At 38.9% G+C, this 21,278-nt stretch overlaps 1 protein-coding gene and 1 long non-coding RNA gene across 10 annotated transcripts in view; one reads left to right on the top strand and one right to left on the bottom strand.

Moving 5' to 3' along the window:
* The window catches only part of LOC132538640 (uncharacterized), a 915,711-nt gene that overhangs the window by 593,033 nt on the left and 301,400 nt on the right, over window positions 1-21,278 (bottom strand). The gene's annotated exons all lie outside the window — the stretch shown is intronic.
* STARD13 (StAR related lipid transfer domain containing 13) overlaps window positions 1-21,278 on the top strand; it is a 576,918-nt gene that overhangs the window by 460,464 nt on the left and 95,176 nt on the right. Inside the window, exon 1 of one of the 9 annotated variants that reach the window (XM_060191638.1) lies at window positions 1,003-1,320. The exons of 7 other annotated variants lie outside the window; for them this stretch is intronic. In XM_060191638.1, the coding sequence (XP_060047621.1) occupies window positions 1,227-1,320 (94 nt within the window). In that variant the 5' untranslated portion in view covers window positions 1,003-1,226. Of the gene's footprint in view, window positions 1-1,002; window positions 1,321-21,278 lie in introns of those variants that run through there. One more of the 9 variants, XM_060191643.1, reaches the window with a different exon arrangement.

A 21,278-nucleotide genomic window follows, 5' to 3' on the forward strand; every position in this document is an offset into this window, starting at 1 on the left:
TACCTGATAAGGTTTGATTACTCTCAAAGCAGTGCATGTTAAGTCTAAACTGACAATCTTTGTCCTATTTACAGAGAAGACCGGTATTAACACACCCACCTGCTTTGTGCTGTGTGATAGAACAAACTCTCAATTTAAACAAAAGGTGTACTTACATCTCTGTGTGTGAATGTGTGTGTGTGTGTGTGTGTGTGTGTGTGTGTGTGTGTGTGCACGTACCTGTGTGTATAATAGATAAAGATATACAGATAGACAGACAAATCTCTCTGGCACATGTGATGCCAGGGATCATACTGGGGATCTCAGCTTGAGAGTTCTCATACCTTATTTATTCATCTCCCAGGCCTCTCATTTCTTACCCTAAACTTAAATTCATCCTGTGTGTTCCCATGTCTGACCCAGTTTACTAGTAGCATAAGTACTAGCAAATCCTGTCACACCATATGGGGTGTGGTATCATCTAAATATATATAAAAAAATTATTTTGGCATACAAAATTACAAGTGAAGCAATTTTGTAGTGTACCAGTTTTGTCCTCTCCTTTTCTTTCTCTATTTCTCCCTTCCTTCCTTCCTTCCTTCCTTCCTTCCTTCCTTCCTTTCTTTCCTTCTTCCTTCTCTCCTCCTCCTCCTTTTTTCTTCTATAGACTTGTTTTTCACAATCTTATAATATAAAAATTTATTCTGTCTGGTGTGTGTGTGTGTGTTCCAGTCATGGGCATTTTTTTTTTTCTTTTAAGTCTCATTAGGCTTGGAAAAATCTATGTCTGGTTTCAAATGCTTCTTCTCTGAAATTTCAGGCAAATTTAAAAATGGGATTTGTTACATAATGTACACTCTTGACACTGGCGTCGGGGAGGAGGAGGCAGGAGAGGATAGCCCCTCCCAGTTTGTGACAGACTGGCTGTGTTCCCCTCTAGTGGGTGCCATAGCTGCAGAGCCACATTTAAAGAGAGAATTTATAAGAAATGCAACTGTGAGTTTTAGTTTCTTTTTTTTCTCTCTTTTGGAGCTGGAGGCGGGGCCAAAACCACCCTCAAAGCAGGCACACACCATTGATGAGGTTAGAATGATGAGAAACAGTCTCACAGACAACAGCTAAGCACAGAGGAAATATTAGCTGGCAGAGATAACGAAAAGGAAACACTCAGTGACAGATGCACCATCTGTCAGTTTCTGAAGAGCAATTAAAAAGAGAGAGAGAGAGAGAGAGAGAGAGAGAATGAAATGAAGAAGAGTGTGGTTTTGTTTGCACAGCCTAAGGACATTTTTTTAAACAAAGTAAGTTTGTATTTTGTAGAGAAAGAGTTCCTGGTGGTGGGTAAGTCAGAAGTTAATACCCTTTTTGTACTGTGAATATTTATAACTGACATATAGAGTGCTCTTTGTAGTGGCTCTGCTATTTAGACAGACTTTCCTTTAACAAGAACTTGATTTAAAACTAACTTCTTATTTTGGTTACTTACTTTAAAAGCCATTTGGAAGTTGCAGTAACATTGACTTTATTTAACCTGAGAGAATTGTTTTTATCTTGACAAAGGAGTTTCTTCCCCCTTTTTTGAAGTGATAGGAAAAAAAAAATTGTATTTTTTCTCAAAGGCAACTTTTTCCTATCACTTCAAAAAAGTGTCCATGGCAGATGTAAGTGACTCGTAGTAATTTTGATTGATCATTTACATATTCATAGCTATGACCTAGACTTCTGCATGTCTTTCAGATAATATTATTCTGTTGCCATAGTTTTTAAAGGAAGCAGCTTCTGGATCTTCCTTTGGTTTAGATTTCTCAAAAAGCCCTTTTCTGAGCATAAGGTGTCATATAAAATAGTTCTGCTGTTTATGTTTAATACATTTCTGGATATATTTGTTTTAAAAACCAAGTTGGATCTGTGCTGTTCGTTACTGTATGTTATGTCCAAGTGGTTTGTGTCTGGTGTCATATGTCGTACAACTTATTAAGTCGCTGTTGGTCTAATTTCAGTAGAATATAAAACAATAACTTTGAATCATATATTTATATGAGAACTAGCAAAAGGTTTTGAGGGAACTCACAGGAGCCCCCTTACTGGGATGTCAATTCCCTTACAATTTGCACAGGCAAAAGGGGCTTATTTTGCACGGGTACTAGCAGGCTGGTCTATTCCCGACCAGAAGTGGAAACACTGGCTGTAAACTCACAAAAGCAGAAACCACTCAGTGTTATGGCCCAATATGGATGTCAGAACGTTGTAGCATGTGTGGGAAAATGGCTGCAGTCCAATGTCTGGAATCATTTATCTTCTGGTAGGGTCTAGAAGACAACTGTTTTATGCATTTTACAAAAATCCTTGCTGATTGATTTCATTTATGTAGAGTGAGCACAGTGACTGATGCCAGAGACAACTGCGAGTTTTTGTTGGTGGGGGGGCAGTATTGATCTATTCTGCTTTTCTTGACATCCTGGTCTCATTAGTGTTCTTGGCACCTTTGAATGAGATTGTGCTGTTACTGACAGCCATATGGTTTCCACAGGGTGCTTTCCACACGTTTCCTAATGAATACCATATTTATGACTTTTCTTGTGGGGGGAGTCAGAAACTGAAAGTTGAGTGTTTTGTCTGTCTTTGCAGAAGCTTAACCTGTTTCCTACAGTCTAGATCTGAAGAGTGAGAGGAAGAAAATATCAATAGACAGTTCACTGTAGACTCGGTGCAGCTTATGCAGTCATTTGGAGCTGTGTGCTGGGAATTGTCTGCCACATTCTGGAACATATTTCTCTTGATATACAGACTTGTAGCTGCATAAGGGAGTGTCACATATGACAGTCAGTATATTCTGTGAGAGCTAAACTCACTTGTGCTGACACATGACACGGCTGCATCTAGACCTGATTTTTCTCATAAATGAGCAATTATCTGCCACTTTCTGAAAGAACCTATATCAAATTTTATGGCAACACTTTAAGTGTATTGTAAGAACCAACATAACAGAAATCTCGAAATTCTGCCACCATCCTTACATTGCCTAACTTGGTGACCTTGAGGAAGATAACTTGTGCTTTAATCTGTTTCATATTTAAAGTAATAATAAGCAATTCTAGCCATTTCTGTCTCCCAGAAATTTCAAATGTCAAAAGATTTATAATGTGATGTTAGCTTTAAATATACTTGTCATTTCCTTAGCAGGACTTTTGTATGACAGTGAAGGAGTGGAAAATATCTGGATCATTAAAAACCAAATTCTGTAATCTTACGTGGTAGTATTTTTGTTTGCAATAGTCTACTCTAAAAAATATGTGCAACAGTGTTTCTCCTCTTTATGGGATTTTTGATTTACAATTCCTAGGCTACTAGTCATTTCCTCAAACAGGTTGACATTTATAAGTTGGATTAACAGTAAGAAAGCACTGCATTTATTTATTATGACTTGGAATATATATATATATATATATATATATATATATATATATATATATTCTTTCTGAACTCCTGCGGTGACTTTCAAATATATATTATATATATATATATTCTGAATTTCCTAATGCAAGGAAATTAATACTTTTGCAAGTTATATTACCTATATTTTCTTATACTTTATAGATGTAAATGTGCCCTATTTATATAGATAAATACATGCTAATATTTTATAGTATATATGTGTAAGATCTTTCCAAAATATTTCAATAAAAATAAATACAACCATATACAAAAAATAAAGTAAATGCTGAAAGGTGTTAGTGTGCTTGCATTTTGAATCATTTTTATTTTAGTAATAAATATAACTACTCAGTATAGTATAAAAAATATTAGAAGTCAGACCTACTGACCTCACTCTCCAATAACACTATGCTCCAAACAAAAGCATCCCCACGAGCACCTTCCATTTAGCTATATGATTTTGAATGTCACCTAACCTCACTGACTTGTTCCTTTACTGCAATTGAGGAGCAAGAATGTATATCATCACATAAGAATTTCTGATGATCAAATGACATAATAATACACATGAAAATTCTTGAAAACTTTAGTCACTAGTTATTTCTTGGAATACCCCCCACACACACACACACACACATACACATACCATTCTTAACAATCCTATAAAATCATACCAAGGCTTCCACTAACCCTTTACTGATTTCCTCTAGCATGTCTTTTTCATCCCCTTTTGAACCCCTTAAAGCCATTCATGGAAAGAATTAACTATCTTGCCACTGTTTCCCTCCTCCCTGCCTTACCACGTGGACCATAATACTTCAACTGGCTTCACATCTTTTATTACGCATCTCGGTCCCTGAGCTCTGCTAAATATTTCTTCTACTACTTCATTGGGGCTTAGTTCCTATACCTGAATCCGCTGATCCTGGTGGCCATTTTTTCCTTTTTTCTTTCTATTTTATTTGATAGGGCAAAGAGAAACTGAGAAGGGAAAGGGAGGTGGAGGGAGAGAGGGAGAGAGAGAAAGATAGACACCTACAGACCTGCTTCACCAATCATGAAGCTTCCCTCCTCCCGCAGGTGGGAAGTAGGGGCTTGAACCTGGGTCCTTGTGCCTGGTAATGTAAGTGTTCAACTGGGTGTGCCACTGTTCTGCCCCCTTTCTACTACTTTTTTTAAAAATCCTTCTTTTCATCTGCCGAAATTGTCTTAAACATTGATAGTCTTTGAAGCCTTTTCCAATATCATAGTCAGCAGTTTCTTCATTCATGGTTGCTTTAATATATTTCCTATAAAGTTCTTACCTTGTTCAGCTTTTTTTTAAATTCATATCTCTCCCTTTCTAGGTTCCTCAAATACAATGGATGTGCTATGTTTCCTTGATTCCTTGTTGCTTCCATAATCTCTTACAATTTTCTGGTGTTCAAATAATGTTTATTGAATGGATGGACCAAGTTACTTTTGATCCAGTAATTCTCCTTCTAGGAAATCATACTATAGAAATAGTTTTAAAAAAACAAACAGCCTAAACAAAGGTGGCTAGCATGGCTATTATTGATGATGATTATTGTTGACTAGCATGATTGTATTTGTTCCCATAAGTAATTTGAAACATAACAAGTAAGTTGTGTCCCACATTATTTTAATAATTACAATAAAGTTCTAAATAATACAATGGCTGCCTTATCAACAATATACTAATTGTATTAGCCTGAGGGCTCCCTTTTAGATACTTTACCAAGAATATACTTGGAGCGATCAAGCTTACCCACTTACCAGGCTTCTAATTTTATCGACTTAGCTACTCAGCTCTAGTTTTTAAATTATAAAATGTTGACAATAAGGTACTTTGTGGCCACAGTTGTTGTTGTTTTGACCTGTTACTACAGGAGTGTCATCACTCCAGATTGGCGTTCTTCAGATAGAGAAAGGAAGAAACCCCACAGTACCAAAACTTCCCTCAGTGCTACTTCCACGTGAGATAATGAGGGTTTGAACCTGGGTGGTTCGCATGCAAAGCAGGCACCTTCCCAAGTGAACTATCTCACTAGTCCTATAGCCAAAGTTTGAACATTCTTTGAAGCAGCAATAATGTTAATCATCAAGAGGGGTCTAACACATCTTACTTACTCATTTTCATGAAAAAAGGAGTAGTCGGTCACTGAGAGATGGAAAACCTAACTGGTTTAACTTTTCTCTTGAAACAAGGTTTAAAAAAAAACAGTTAAAAAAGGGAAAACTTGAGTCTACTTGTTAAATGACTGTGAAGAGAACTATGTAAATTGTGGAAGCTTTTTATAATTGTCTGTTTAATCTCTCTCTACATGGACTAACAGGCAGAGGTAAAGCCATTTTACCATAATAGTTTCTGCAAGTTATATCAGGATAAACTTTGGGATACTGGAAATAATATACCAAATCAGGTTTGTGTGTAGTCAGTTGAATGCTGTACTGAGTTAGAAGTGCTGTTCTAATGTTCTTATGAGTGACAGCCTCACTGAGAAGTGGGACAGGGACCTGAGATTTCCCCATCATATACTTCTTGGTTCAAGAAGAGAAATTTTCAGCCTGGCAAAATAGCTCACTTGGATAGTGTGCTGCTTTGTCATGTGCATGACCCAGGTTCAAATCCAGCCCCACCACATTGAAAAAAGGAAGATTCAGTGATGTGCTCTCTTTACTCTCTCTCACCTCTTCACCTCCTCTGACTCTAAAAAAAAGAGGAAGAAAGGAGGGAGGGGAGGGAAGCTTTCATTCCTCAGTCCTAGGGATAATGCCTAAAACATGTCCCCACCAATAGGATTACTCCTAGAGGCTGTCAATTAAAGGGCCAAAGGGACTGTTGGTGGGCAGGGTCATTTCCTGTGTAGGCCTGTCCATTTTATCTGAAAGGGGCAGAGAAGTGTGTACCTTCTTTAAGGCTATTTCTATGTGGTTCTGTTGTTGTGCTGCAGAAAAGGAGATCTAAGTTTCCTGTCTAATTAAATGGTGAGAGAATGTCAAGTTCCAAAACAAATGCAAATCTGGTCATAAGTGGACAAGTCTCACTACATGCTACAACTAAGTCAGCAGGCAGGGTTAGTGTGTCAGGCTTGGCTGGAGGGAACAGGAAAAACTCCACAGGAAGTCTAAAGCTTCAAAGTCAGGAAAGCGTCCTGAATGGCCTTGTTCTCTGTGAGACTGTGGAAGATTGAGGTGAAACAACTTCATGGGGTGGCATGCTAGCTCTCCCTTGGCCAGCAGCTTCCACAAATGCATGTAGCCAGCACCAGGCTGAAGTTGCACATAGTTGGAGTTGAGTGGGGCCTGGAGAGACTGAGAAAGCAAGTCCTTTATGAAAGAAAACCAGCAGAGGGGAAGGGGCTCCAGTTTTTGCAGGAGGGCCTGACTGGAGACCTATTTAAATTTGTTGCTCATGGGTCTAAAATTAAAGTCATTCTACTACCTCAGCAAAGATTGTACTATAAAAGCTTCTTGGAATTACTAGTTCTCTACTCCCCACAAGAAAACAATGATTTGGAACAATCTCCTGAGAACTACTGTTCTTTCCACATGTGCTCATTATCATGCTTAAGGAACCACATTTGTCCTGAGTCTGACCAGTGACTCCAGTGACTACTCCATACATTCTAGGGACAGACCTAGGAAGGAGAAACCAACAAATGGATGAGATACAACTTCTGAAATCAACAGTAAATTTCTCCATCGGAGAAAGAAAATAAAAAACAAAACAAAACAAAACAAAAAAAACTCATGTAACATCCAGACATCTTCACTAATCTACTTTGAGCTTTGGAAGTATTTGAAACACAAAACAGACAAGCAGATTGTGCAGTGGTAGAACATAGGAATTGCATGAAGGAGGGCCCAGCTTAAGTCTCCAGCACCACATATGCCAGAGCTGAGTGGTGTTCTTCTCTCTCCCTCTCCCTCTCTCTCCCTTCCTCATAAAAATAAAGTGATTTAAAAAAATGGCTAGACAACAGGCAGTTTACTTTCAGCTGAGAATCAGCTGAACTATGGCCTCTCTGTTTCAGTCACTGCACTAAGGAGAAATGCTATCCATATCATTAAATTTTATTGCTAAACTCTCCTACTTCATAGTGACTTAAGCTATACTTTTCAGTCTGACACACATTTGCTATTGGTGTATTTCTTGTATAAAGTATCTAAATTCTTTTTTTAAAAAAACATTTATTTATTCCCTTTTGTTGCCCTTGTTGTTATTGATGTCGTCATTGTTGGAGAGGACAGAGAGAAATGGAGAGAGGAGGGGGAGAGAAAGATAGACACCTACAGACCTGCTTCACCGCTTGTGAAGAGACTTCCCTGCAGGTGGGGGGCCAGACACTTGAACCTGGATCCTTACGCCAGTCCTTCTGCTTTGCGCCACCTGCGCTTAACATGCTGCGCTACCACCCGGCTCCCTAAAGTATCTAAATTCTTATGTTACTGCAATCTTGCCTCAAAATCCCAGCCTGTATATTTCATTTCAGCAAATGTTTGTTGACAATCTATAAAGAACTTTGTGTTATTTATTTATGTACTTATATTGCCACCAGGGCTGTCGCTGAGGCTCATGGGGCTTCATGATGAGCCCAAAGCTCCCAGGGACCATTTTTTCCTTTGTGCGTGTGCATGTGTGTGTGTCTTTTCTATTTTATCTTTCAGGACAGAGAACAGTTGAGAAGGGAGAGGGAGATAGAGAGGAAGAGAGATAGATATCTGCAGACCTGCTTCACCACCCCCTGAAGGTGGGGAGCAGGGGCTCGAACCAAGATCTTTGTGTGTGGTAATGTATGTGCTCAGCTGGGTGCACCACTGCCTAATCTCTCTTTACAAGGAATTTTGAAAAAGGAACAGTCAGTCCTATAATGCTTTCTCAAAGATGTTATGATGCCATCTTGGGAGCAGATAATATGGACATGACTAAGGGGAACATAATTTCTAAACTACCTATAGGCATATAGTCCACTTTGGACCATATATTTAAATTTGATTGGAAAAAATTAAAAAATATAACTGTGAATTATATAATATTTGAACATGGTCTGAGATTTAAGTAGAGGATAAACTAGATAATATGTACTTTAAAACAAAAAGATATATATATCTAAAACTATAAAGGCTTTAAAGTGTTAAATATGTGCATGAATAAATGTATTGTACTTAGTGTTAACTAGAACTTGGAGAGATAGCTACATTGGGATATGGTATAGAAAAGGAGATTCAGGCTAGATCTAGAAGACTCTTAAATATTATAGCTATTGGTAGTTTGTAAGAAGAGTAGTGATCATCATTCAGAATGAGTATTCTAGTAGAAATGCAGGTTGGAGAGAAGGCAGTGACACTATTCATAGGTCTCTTGCAATAATCAACTCACTTTTCCCTCAATTAAGTGAACAAATATTAGCAAAAAATCAGACCCAATTTTAAGCTCCAGAAATACATCATAAACAAAGCAGGAGAGCAAAGTTTCTTATCTTCAGGAAGCTTGTCCTAGTGAGCAAGTTAGACAATAAACAACATAAGTAAACTGTGCTTATTTTAGCAATGATTGCTTAAGAGAATGAGTAAAATGGGAAGGTAATAGAAATGTGAGTGAGATTGTATGTTGCAAAAAGATTGATAGGGAAGACCTCTTGATTGAAGAAGGCTGTTCCATTCAAGACTTGAAGGAAGGAGAGTGAAAGGGAATCCATGGAATGTGAAAGCAAAGGAAACAAAATGGGCTGAGGCTTAAGTGAAGGGTGTGTCTAGGGTGAGAAAGAGTTGACAGTTCAATTGAGGCAGTAGTAAGTCAAAAAAGGAGTAGGAGGAGGAAGAGGTGGAGGAAGAGAAGGAAAAAAGGAAAGGAACTATTTCAATAAAAACAAGCTTCCGTGACTGGTGAGTTTGACTAATAAGGAGTAAGTAAAACTTAACTTACTTACTTACTTACTTACTTACTTACTTACTTGTGAGGGGCGGAGAAGGTTACACTAACCATAAAATTGTTTGAACATGCTATCAGGAATAGTATGATTTTCATGTTATCATCAAGGGAGGTGGTGAAGTCTGCTAAGAATGAAAATACGTGGAATTAGGGTTAGCAACTGGAGATTAATTATTTTGGTTTCTTTTGTGCACCAGCTTCTGGAAGGAATAAGAAAGCAGGTCTAATGGGCATTGTTTTTAGCTAAACTGTGGCATGTTTATGTGTTCAGGAAATATACACTAGCACTTTCTATGTGAGTAGTTTTCTGCAAAATGCTGACTGACAGAGCGGAAAGAGACTATTTGTAAATATATAAAGTGTATTCCTTTATCAGATTGGAGAGAATAAGATGACATAAATATTTACCTTCTCACAACAAGTCTACTTGCAATACAAACAAATTTCATAGGACTGATTAAGAGGACCACTAAAAATAAAAAAAAGACCTTTCTCTTTCATTTTCTATAAAGCTGATTCAGTGAGAAGCAGAGCTGTGTCCTTGTAAACAAACCTGAAGTCTATGATGGCAGCTCTGAGGTTCCTAATGAAGGAAGGGCTTTGGGGTGTGAGTTGGACCCATTGTCCTGTGGTGGGGAGAAGTTGGGCATGTGGATGGTGGAGAGGTGTGTTAACACCTATCTTGTGTTATGTATGCAACTGTATCCCTAAAACATAAGCAGTCTTGTAATATTACATTTCCTCAACTAAAAATGAGTCCTGCTCAAAATTATCATTAGGACCGAGCTACCACCCAGTGTGCTTTGGGGTGCCACTCATGGAATGTGGATGTGTTTTGAATGGGTTGATATCTGCTAGAGTTACTAATTTCTTCAGCCCTTGGGCTGATTGAGCAGGGCCTGGGTAGCCAAAGACCCCATCTGATAATCCTGTCTCTCCAGACTCTGGTGCCTTATCCTAGGTACTGTGGACAAGACTGTGAAAAAATGTTTAGGAAACATCCTATCAGAAGCGGGCCTGCAAAGGGCACTCTGTACGCACAGTTCTGATCACAGTGGCCCTCCACAGGTTTGAATGCACCTATAATGAATAAGATGCTGGGCAGTCCTCCCCAAATACCTGTCTTTATTGTATCACTTATACAGACAGACCATTAATGGTATCTCAACTCATAAAAGCCAGAGTTCCTCAACATTTACATATAAATTCCTATTTCAGATATTCACCGGGACCATTTTAAGTTCAGACCTTCTATCTGGTCTGAATGTCTGCTTATTACTTGTTACACACAGAAATGTATATATAACTGGCTATGCTATGGAGTGTTGAGAAGTTTCAGCATTGTCACTTTCCTTTGACTACATACAATACTGTCTTCTCTTTGTGGTTTCTCAGCAGGCACCTTTTAAAGTCACATCTAAAAGACTGAGTTATAGTGTACCCAGTTAAGCTCACATATTACCATGCACAAGGATCTGAGTTCAGGCCCTGGCTTCTCACCTGCAGGGGTAGGGGGATGCTTTTCAAGTGATGAACCAGTTCTTCAAGTGTGTCTCTTTGTCTAACTCTCCCTCGGCCTCTTAATTTCTCTCTGTCCTACCCAATAAAATGTGAAAAAGGAAAAAAATAAAGGGGGGGAGGTATGAGGTGAGGAAATAGCTACCAGGAACGGTGGATTTATAGTGCAGGCACCAAGCCCAAGGGATAACACTGGTGGCAATAAATAAATAAATAAATAAATATTTAAAAGACAAAAAAAAAAAAAAACAGTCACATCTATATTCTGTGAGGGTCATTTTGGTTCAAGGTAAGCAACATATGCATCCAAGGAGAAAACTCAGAAGTTAAAGTATAGGTCCTGCATGCCTGAGGATTCAGAGACCCCAGACAGGATCCCTGGAAGTACCATAAGCCAGAGCAGAGCAGTACTCTCACCTCCACCCCCCTCTGCATGAGATTCAGTAAATCTTTCTTAAAAGTCAATATATTCCACTATCCTCTGCACAGGGTGCATGTACCTACAGTGCAGTGTATGTATAAGATGTGTGCAGTGCTGAAATAGTTAGCAGTGCAAGCCCCTGTAGTGAACCACAACCCAGAAATCATCACTGACCTGCAGCTTCAGTGAGGACACTTTGTATTAAATCCTGGCATCACATATCAACAGAACAGTTTGTTTCTGAAGGCATCTAAAATACTTAAGTAATATGGTATAGTAAACACAAACTGAAAGCCCCAGAACATCCATCTGCACCCTGGCTTGGAGCCCATTCATCAGTCCTGTAAAAAAGCAATCACCTCTCTTCTTAACCTAATGTTGAAAACTCTTAGTTACTATATGCTTTCCACCTGCCAGCCACTGTGCAGATATCATGTAATTGTATCCTCACAATAACCCTGTGACAGGGGATTACTGTACTCCATTTTACAGATGAGAAAGCTGAGGCTCAGAGATGTTCATTAACTGAACCTCAGAGAGGTCCAAGCTTTCATTGCTTTTAGGAAATCGATTTGAAGCAGAAGACGATGCCAGTCTAAATTACGAGTTTCCTTCCCTTAAGGTTGGGGCAGAGGGTAATTTCCATTCTAAGTCTAAAGAACTTAGTCCTAAAAATGAATTTTGAGTCCTCAAGATATGCATTATGCTAATCCTGCCATGGATGCTACATGTCTGTTTCCCTCTTTAAGTTGTGCCACCATGGTACCTAATTTGTATCCAAGCCTCAAATCTGGTTGCTATAGCATCTCTCATACTAGGAAAATATTTGTCGGCTCCAGGTGGCTGGAACACCAGACAGGCTTACTGATAGTTCAGACAGAGATTGTGAACAATAATTTAGTGTGTGATGAGGTAGTCTACTGAGAGAGGAAAAAAAAGAACCATACTTCTAGGGACTTTGATTAAGTAAGAATTCTCTCATTATCTTTCTACTGCCATAAAGCTTCAACTTGAGTCAGTTGGACCACAGAGACAGTGGGTAATCTGCAAAGATGAAGTAGGAAGCTACTGAAATAGCATTCCTTCCTGTGGTAGGGAGTGGAGTATACATTACATTAGAGTAAATAGATGTGTTAATCCAGTAAAAATTAAGTTGCCATATCGAAAGTGTTGGCAAAATTTAGGCTTTCTGATTGTTAGTCATTGACTTAAATCATCTCTTTCATCGTCAGAATTTTCCTCCTTGAGCGTGATTGCATCCAGATATTGTTCTGTTCCAGTAAGAAGGGAAGAACAAAGGAAAATAAATAAAGGACAGTTTACTAGAATCTCATAAAAGTTCTTACACAAGAAGTAGAGAAGCATGGGAAAATGAGTTCTCTTATAAAAACAAACTTTTCCTTGAAGTCACTACAAGATTACAGTTCACATAACACAGTGTGTATATGTGTTTATACAAGAGGGGGCTGTATCACCAGAAAATGTGAATCAAAGTCTCTGTGGTGATTATGGTCATTTTTTTAAATGACTAATGTCATATATTGTCTGTTTTTTAAAGAGAGCTTTATTGTCTAGTTCTCATTTTTAAAAAGTAGTTTCACTTTCTTCAAAGAACTGAGATTCAAGAATCATTTTTCTTTCCAATTTGCTTCACTAGTTTGAATTTCTACATTTTGCTTCAAACTACCAAAGCATTATAGATGTGAAAATTTTCTATTTAAGAACATATAAATTACATCTGGTTTGTATTAAAGCAATTTTATTCTGCACTAAATGCTTTAAAATAGGATGTTTAAATATAAATGTACTTTCAAATGTAGAATGTTTGACTAGCCTAGTATATATATTCTTACCATGAAAGAATTTATACATACAATATATGAAAATAAGGGTTTTTTTTTTGTTTTGTTTTAAGATTCTATGAAAGCTGTATCTATCTGTATGTCTGTGTCTACACACACCAAGGCTTTTGTACCTGCGAGCTTACATTGCTCCCAACATACTCTTTTTCTTTGTTAATTTAGGATAGAGAATAGGAGAGGAGATACTCCATAGCACTGTTGTTCATGGTGCTCCTAATTGATCTGAAGGGCTTGAACCCAGGTCCTCAAGGATAGTATAAGTGTGTGCTCCATTGGGTGAGCTATCTCCTAGCCCTCAGGGCATTTTTTGAGGTTAAAATCATTATTTTCCTTAGTATACTGAACTTCACAGTAGACGATTCCCAAAATGAAATATTAAGCATCCCTTATAGTTAATCCACATTTATTTACCAAAAAAAAAAAAAAAATTCAAGCACGCAGTATTAAACTAGTGCCTGGTTTTTAAAATGGAACATATTTATGGTTTTAAGACCATAAACTTCTTATTTGTTCATCAAATGCACTGAATATTTAATCAGATTGAGACAAGATGGACCAGGATGAGTGTGTGTATTTGTGATCTGACCTCTACCTACTGAGAATTCTTTCTTTTTCCTTATATGAGTGAAAATCAGTTCTACTACTCTTAGAGGACTCTGGGATAGTTACCTGTAGGAAAAAAAACAAAACAGACAATCACAACAGAAATATGACAGCCTCGGTTTACAGAGACTCTTTTGCTTCAGCTCCCAAAGAGAAAAAAAGCATAATCATATTACACTTAGTTATCTGTGCCATTTGAAATTCTGGCTGGTCTGATAATCACCATGGAGCCACAGAGTACTTAGCTGGGAGATAGCTAAATTTAATTAATCATACAGCTTGCTGGATAAACTTCCTCATTTATTTTGCTTGTTGGTGTCCTTCCTTTCCCCTTCCCATTCTGAAAGGGACCTCTTTTTGTTTGTTTCCTTGCTGTCCCTCAGAAGCAGATGGCTGCCCATTCAGAATTGTGTTTCCCTTCCACCGTGGGTGTTCTCTCACTCATCTCCAAAATGGCAATGAAGCTGCATTTATGGCCCTTATAATGCAGTCACTGGTAACCCTAGCAAAGAGTCAAGGCCTCTGAAAAAGTACTGCTTGATGATTCTACATTTACTTCTCATTATCCCTGACAACCCTCATTTTCATCCACACTTAAGTGCTACCATTCAGATGACCTCTGTTTCTGTTCCTCACATCATGTGGTACAGTTGTGACGTATCTACTTAATGGTTGACTAAGAAGGATATATAGGGTAGAAGCTGGGCAGTGGGTCACCCAGTAGAACATACATCATCACCATGTGCCAGGACCCACATCCAAGCCCCTAGTCTCCACCTGTAGGTGGGAAGCTTCATAAGCGGAAAAACAGTGCGGCGGATCTGTCTCTTTTCCCTCTCTCGCTCATTCTTTCTCTCTCTCTCTCTTCCTCTTTCTCTCTTTCTCACTTTATACTTATCTCTCTATATAAGAAACAAAGAAAGAAATGGCTACTAGGAGTGGTGAGTAGTATGTAATTGGATTTCCCCCCCTTTGGTTTATTTATTTATTGTTTATTTGTAATTTTTTTTAACCAGAGCACTGGTCAGCTATGGTTTATGGTGGTGTAGGGGATTGAACCTGGGACTTTAGAGCCTCAGGCATGAGTCTCTTTGCAAAACCATTATGCTATCTACCCCCATTTGGGTTGATTTTTTAAATTTATAATTTATGCGCTACCTTCTTTCAAAAGAATTTCGACAGTCTTTACTGGTTTTGTCTACTTATTCCCATTTAGTAATGAATGAGAAGAGCAGTTGGAGGGCACACCTCTTGGCTTGACTTACAGCTTCTGACTGTGAGACTTTGGCAAATTATCTCACTTCTCTGAACCCTAGTTTCTTCTTCCATAATATGGGCATGGTCATACCTCTTTGGAGGTTCTTGTGAAGATTAAACGTGCAATTGTCTATGAAAGTATAAAGCATTTGAACTCATGCCTGACGCATGATACCAAGAGCAACCCAGCAGATAGCTCCTAGCAGAATATTTGACCGACATTAGAGCAAACTAAAATAAGAAACAAATGGATTGTGTGCATTTTATAAACTTTCCTCATACAACTTATGTCAAGAAGCACATTTCTGAGTATACATTTAAAAAACTTATGTATTTGAGTGACAATATTTCTTTCTTTCTTTTTTTTTATCTTTATTTATTGGATAGAGACAGCCAGAGATCAAGAGGGAAGGGAGTGATAGGGAGGGAGAGAGACAGAGAGACATCTAAAGCCCTGCTTCACCACTCACAAAGCTTTCCCCCTGCAGGTGGGGACCAGGGGCTCGAACCCAGGTCCTGGTGCATTGTAATACATGTACTCAACCAGGTATGCCACCACCCGGCCCCGACAATATTTATTTCTAAGAAAACAAATTCCAATAATAAGTGTGCATGATTATGACTGACAAAATGGGGAATAGTGGAAGCAAAATTACCAACATACTGTTTTAGCATGTAAGTGACTTATTCCCTCTTTAGTGAGTATTGCAATTACAGCAGACATTAATCTCCAAGCTGAAAATTCCCTCACATGCTTTATCATTTTTCATTTTTTAATAATAGCTAGTTAGCACATTGCCAGTAAGTTTTGCTCTGCCATGATGTGCCCAACACAGTGTCAAGTGCTCTGGGAAATGTTAAGAAACAGAGGTACTTCAAGGATTCCTACAAATGGATTTCAGAGAAAACAGTGCAAGGCCATGGCAACAAGAGCCTGATTGCTCTGTTGGTTTGCAGACTGAGTGCAATGTGAGGTCGTTTATCCAGACAGTTTGATCACTGTCTTATAGTTGATTGCTTAAAAAAATAATAATAACACTTTTTATCCATCTCCCTATAGTCATTCTTCTTTATCATCTTATCTTTATTAGAACTAGATTAGAAAACAGAGAAAGAGGGATGGAATTTGAGAGATGGAGAGATCGGAAATGTTACATTTTGAGAATATATATATATATATATATATTGCCTCCAGGGTTATTGCTTAGGCTCAGTGCCTGCACCATGAATTCACTGCTCCTGGAGGCCATTTACCCCCCCCCCCTTTTGTTGCCCTTGTTGTTGTAGCCTTGTTGTGGTTATTATTTGTTGTTGATGATGTCGTTCGTTGTTGGGTAGGACAGAGAGAAATGGAGAGAGGAGGGAAAGACAGAGAGGGGGAGATAAAGATAGACACCTGCAGACCTGCTTCACCGCCTGTGAAGCGACTCCCCTGCAGGTGGGGAGCCAGGGGTTCGAACCGGGATCCTTACTCTGGTCCTTGCGCTTTGCGCCATGTGCGCTTAACCTTCTGCGCTACCACCCGACCCCCGAGAATATATTTTTTAAAAGACCCAGTCAGGGTAAATGATGTCCAGACAGAGACACAGCAGCTGAGGCTGTGGTTTGTTGGGATATTTGAGTTGCTCTGTCAGAGACCACATTATGAAATCATATAAACCATTGGGATTAGAGCTCATCAACAATGCTTTCCTAGCAACACAGAGTTAGGCTAACCTTAACTGTCCTGCAGTGTTCTTTGGGGGTTGAGGGTGGGGGTAGTTTCCTAGATTCAGTTAGCCAGGGTATGGCTGCTATCTGCAATCCTATCATCCCATCGCCAGAGCATAGGCCTGCTTTATCTTCTCCAGAGTCCTGTGATATTGTTCCAGGGTGGTTTTGGTCTCACTGATTTCAGATACTGTCAACAGAACATTTTATCAAACTAGTGATATGGTTTTTGAAAGTTATAAGAGACCTCGTGTAATTGGCAGGGAGACTAGGAATGGAAAGTTTATAAAGTGTTGGCTCACAACAAGCCTGTTGATTTGTCAGACTATTCGTATTAATATTTGGCATCTCTTGATGTGTTTAGAGCAATAACTTGTTTAGTAAAAGCCTCTGGCCTCTCTGTGCCTTCATCTCTCCTTTCAGAATTTCCAAAATACTTATTCTTTTTTTTAATAAAAAGAAAAATTTTATAAAACTCTTTGTAAAGACAGTAGATGGACAGTGACCAGACAAATATTTTATTATAATGAAATTCACATTTTGAAGCTACTTAGCTTACTATATAAAAATCCATTGTGGGCCAGTCATTAAAGCTTTCCCCAGTGATGCAATTAAAGAGCTGAAGGTCATGAGTATGCTTTTTATAGGACTGCACTTTAGCAACTGCCTATGTCATAAGTTTATAAAATAATGTGATATAGATGCTTTACAAATCCCAAAGCCTTATAGAAATTTGAGTATAATAAGGCAGTGGAATACTTAGAATGGAATATAGTATATTGAGCTGTGGAATTCTTAGTGAATGCTTAGACTTTGGTAAGATAATGTAATTTATATTGGACACATTCAGAAATGGGTACGCTATCCCAACTGCATCCTCTCTTTCTTTTCTGTCCACTTTGACAGTAATGCTAAGAGCCACCTCTTGCTTTCCAGGCATAAAGTGCCAACCAGTGGGGAGCCAATATCAAATAAGACAAATGCCCCTGTCCTCAACGTGGTTATAGGTGCAACCAATGAACAGTGAGTTTCTCACTCATCTTGGAGACAAGGCACTCAGCTTCATTTCCTGGCTGATTAAAGCTCCTCTACCTCATTGTGAAGCTGCTGCTGCTGCTGCTGCTGCTGCTGCTGCTGCTGCTGCTGCTGCTGCTGCTGCTGCTGCTGCTGCTACTGCTGCTGCTGCTGCTTCCTCTTCTCCTCCTTCTCCTTCTCCTTCTGTTTCAAATCTATGTATAGATAGAGACTGCTATAAGTAAAGAGGGAAGGGGGAGACAGAAAGGGAGAGAGAAAGAGAGACACATCTGCAGTACTGCTTCACCACTGGCAAAGCTTACCCCCTGCAGGTGGAAACTGGAGACTCGAACACCGGTCCTTGTGCATTATAACATGTGCGCTCATACAGGTGTGCCACCACCCAACCCCCTATTGTGAAGCTTCTAGGTCACCTGGGTGCCAGCACATCCACTGGTGCAGACAGGAGAAGTGTGTACGGGGATGGAGGGCACTAGGTCATGTGGCATGTTCATCAGTACTTTCACATAGCCTACTTATGAGGCTGGGTGTGAATCAGACTTAACCCATGTGTTTGTCACTTAGTTAGCATGTCTCTGCTATGACATTGTTCTTTAAGTTATACATTAAAAAATCCTATCCCAGTAAAAATATAATTTTATTAAAAAACTAACCTGGAAAGATAAGACTAATGGGCTCCAGCAAGTTTGTTGATATTAATGGCAAGTAAGAATGCAAGTCTACATAAAATAAATGTCCATCTGTGTTATTAAGGTCTCCATTCTGTCCAGTCAGACTTTTCATAATTCTAAAACTTATGACTTACAGTAAGTAAAGATTCTATAAGGCTTTTTAAAATTTCCTTTTACCTTAGGTTCTTTGTAATATTTCAAAAAGCAGTAGAAAAGACAAAGTGGAGGTAGGTTCCTGAAGCAATAATCAGGTATTAAATAATGCACAACTCAGATGACTACTGGGATCATAGTAATTATCTCCTTAAAAAGCAAAAATCAGCAGTGCTCAACAAACCTCCTTTCTATACTACTGCTTTCCAGACTTAACTTCAGTAGCCCAGCCCTTCTCACCACCCTGAGCCTTCAGGATCTTCCAGAAGGGCAAGTTTAGTCACAAGTTAAAGGACAGGAAGTGACTCAGGCTCCCTCTCTCCCACCCCCAGAGGTCAGGTGTGTGGGTAGTAGGAGAAACTGTGATGGAGAATTCCAGATTAGAAGAGTAACCCAGATGGGAGAGTAACCAAGGCTGGAATTTCAGAAATGACAGTGACATCAGCATTAATGTTAGTCCCCACTTTCCCAGACAGGCATCTCAAAGCACTGCTGTGAATTGCTTCCCGTCCACTTTCACATCATCATGATGGGAAACAAAGAGGTATCAGTGTGATCACTGCAAAAAAAGACTGTAAATCCTTGAAGCAGAGATTCATAGGAGGGTGCTTGCAGAATTTATTAGTAGTTTCCTGGTGTCTGGATTTTCCTAATAGAAACCATAATGCCAGAGAGAATTTTTAAACCTAGAATGCAAAAACCCAAATCGTATAACTATTTTGTTATTCCTGGTATATAAGATTTTTAATTCCAGTGCTCTAAATTTACCAATACTATGGTGTGTTCATGAAACAACTGGCATTATAGAATGTGTAATGTGTTACAGTTGTGGAGACAGTCAGTAGAAGCTATGCTACTGAAGAAGAGGTATAAATTTTCACAAAGATTATGAGCACATATTTCATTTGTGCCTTCATGATGGCAAGAGGATACTTTTTGTTATCAAGAAGAAACTCTTAGAAACACCATCTTTGCTACCTGTAGCCAACTATGGAATGTTTTAGAAATATAAAATATTTCTAAAAATATATTTATATATATATATATTTGTATTTATAATCTTACAGGGTGAGTCAGAAAAGAACTGGGAATTTCAAACAAAAGATTAGCCATTCGGATTATAATGTAACTCTTGAGCTATGTCTGTATGAGTAGAGTTCTGTTTGCTGCTACTAAAAGACCCTGTTTATAATTTGAACAAGTAGAACATACTCCACCTTACATTCTGATTATATTTAGGAATTTCATTCATTAATGTGAAAGTACATAATTCTTTTTTTTTTTTCAAATAGACTCCTTTCTCCCTGTGACTTTATTTTGAGACTGTGATGTAAAACCATAGTGTTCCTTTTTAATGTGAATGAAAACAATGAGGAGAGGAAGTGTGGAGGCTTGGAATCTTAGCTGATTCTTCACAGGTCACTGGGGAGTAGTGAGCTTCTTCTCCACTCTTAGTGGCCGGAAGCCCAAGAGAGAACTAGCATTGACTTGTGGGTCTGAATTTTTTGAGCCTCTGTGCTACAAGCTTCCTCAGCTTGTCTGGCAAGCATTCATTGAGCCCCTGTGGGTGCTGGGTACCTGATGCTCTTGTGCTAGTGCAGAAAGTGCAGACAGTAGCTATGGAAGAAAACAAAAAAGAAGAGTAAGTCTGAAGCTGCCGTGTGGGGTAAGTGCTTGGACAGAAGTCCACAGAGAAGACAAAGGGGAGTGGGCCGGACCTCACTTTCTGTGTAGCAGGAATGGGGTGGTCGGAAAAGACCTCACTGAGGAGGTGGAGCTGAAAATAGAAAGAAGGGGCTGGAAGAACAAGAATGAACTAGTCCAGTGGAAGCAGGACAAAGTCATTCTAGATACAAGTCCCTATAGGGAACAGAGGGTGAGAGTGGAGGGAGATGATAGCAGCATTCGGGAACTATTCGTTATTTACTATCACTGGTGTCCAGGCTGGTGGGCAGTTGGAGTGCGGAAGGATATGCCAGGGACCCACACTCAGCTCCAAAACTGTACCTTGTCCTCAGAAGTCTAGGTTTTACTATGGAAAAAATTTTAGAGCCCAGAACAGTTTTAAGCATGAACAGAAGCAATTAAGTTCAAAATCTGTCTCCAAAGTTAATCTTTGTGAATAAGATGTTGGCTGCACTCCTGAATACAATGCATAGATTGCCTCAGAGCACAAAATCTTTTGCTCTTTCGTGAATGTATATCTAAGAAGACTATTGCTTTCCAGCCAGCGTTTTCAGAGATCCTGCCTCCACCCTGAGAACCCAGGTGTAGTCAAAAGTCAGTTGTCTATTGCCCATGTGTCTCTCAGCTTGTTAAAAACAGACTTCTGAGTCCAACATTTGCCACCATGGCTTGAATGGACCTTGTGTTTCTTGGTGTTCAAGGAAGCTGCTATTTCTAGGAATGGTAATATATCATCTCTTTGGAAGTGATATTTCTTTTTTAAATTTATTATCTGAGCCTTTTCAGTCAGGCCAAATGTCTAGGAAGATAAAATGCAAGATAGTACATCTTACAGCAGCAGCTCAGTGCCTGCACCACGAATCCACTGCTCCTGGAGGCTATTTTTTTTCTCCCTTTTGTTGCCCTTGTTTTATCATTGTTGTGGTTATTATTGATGTTATTGGTGTGTCGTTGTTGGATAGGACAGAAATGGAGAGAGGAGGAGAAAACAGGGGGAGATAAAGAATTATACC

This window comes from Erinaceus europaeus, chromosome 5, assembly GCF_950295315.1.
Source record: "Erinaceus europaeus chromosome 5, mEriEur2.1, whole genome shotgun sequence".
In the NCBI taxonomy this organism is placed as follows: domain Eukaryota; kingdom Metazoa; phylum Chordata; class Mammalia; order Eulipotyphla; family Erinaceidae; genus Erinaceus; species Erinaceus europaeus.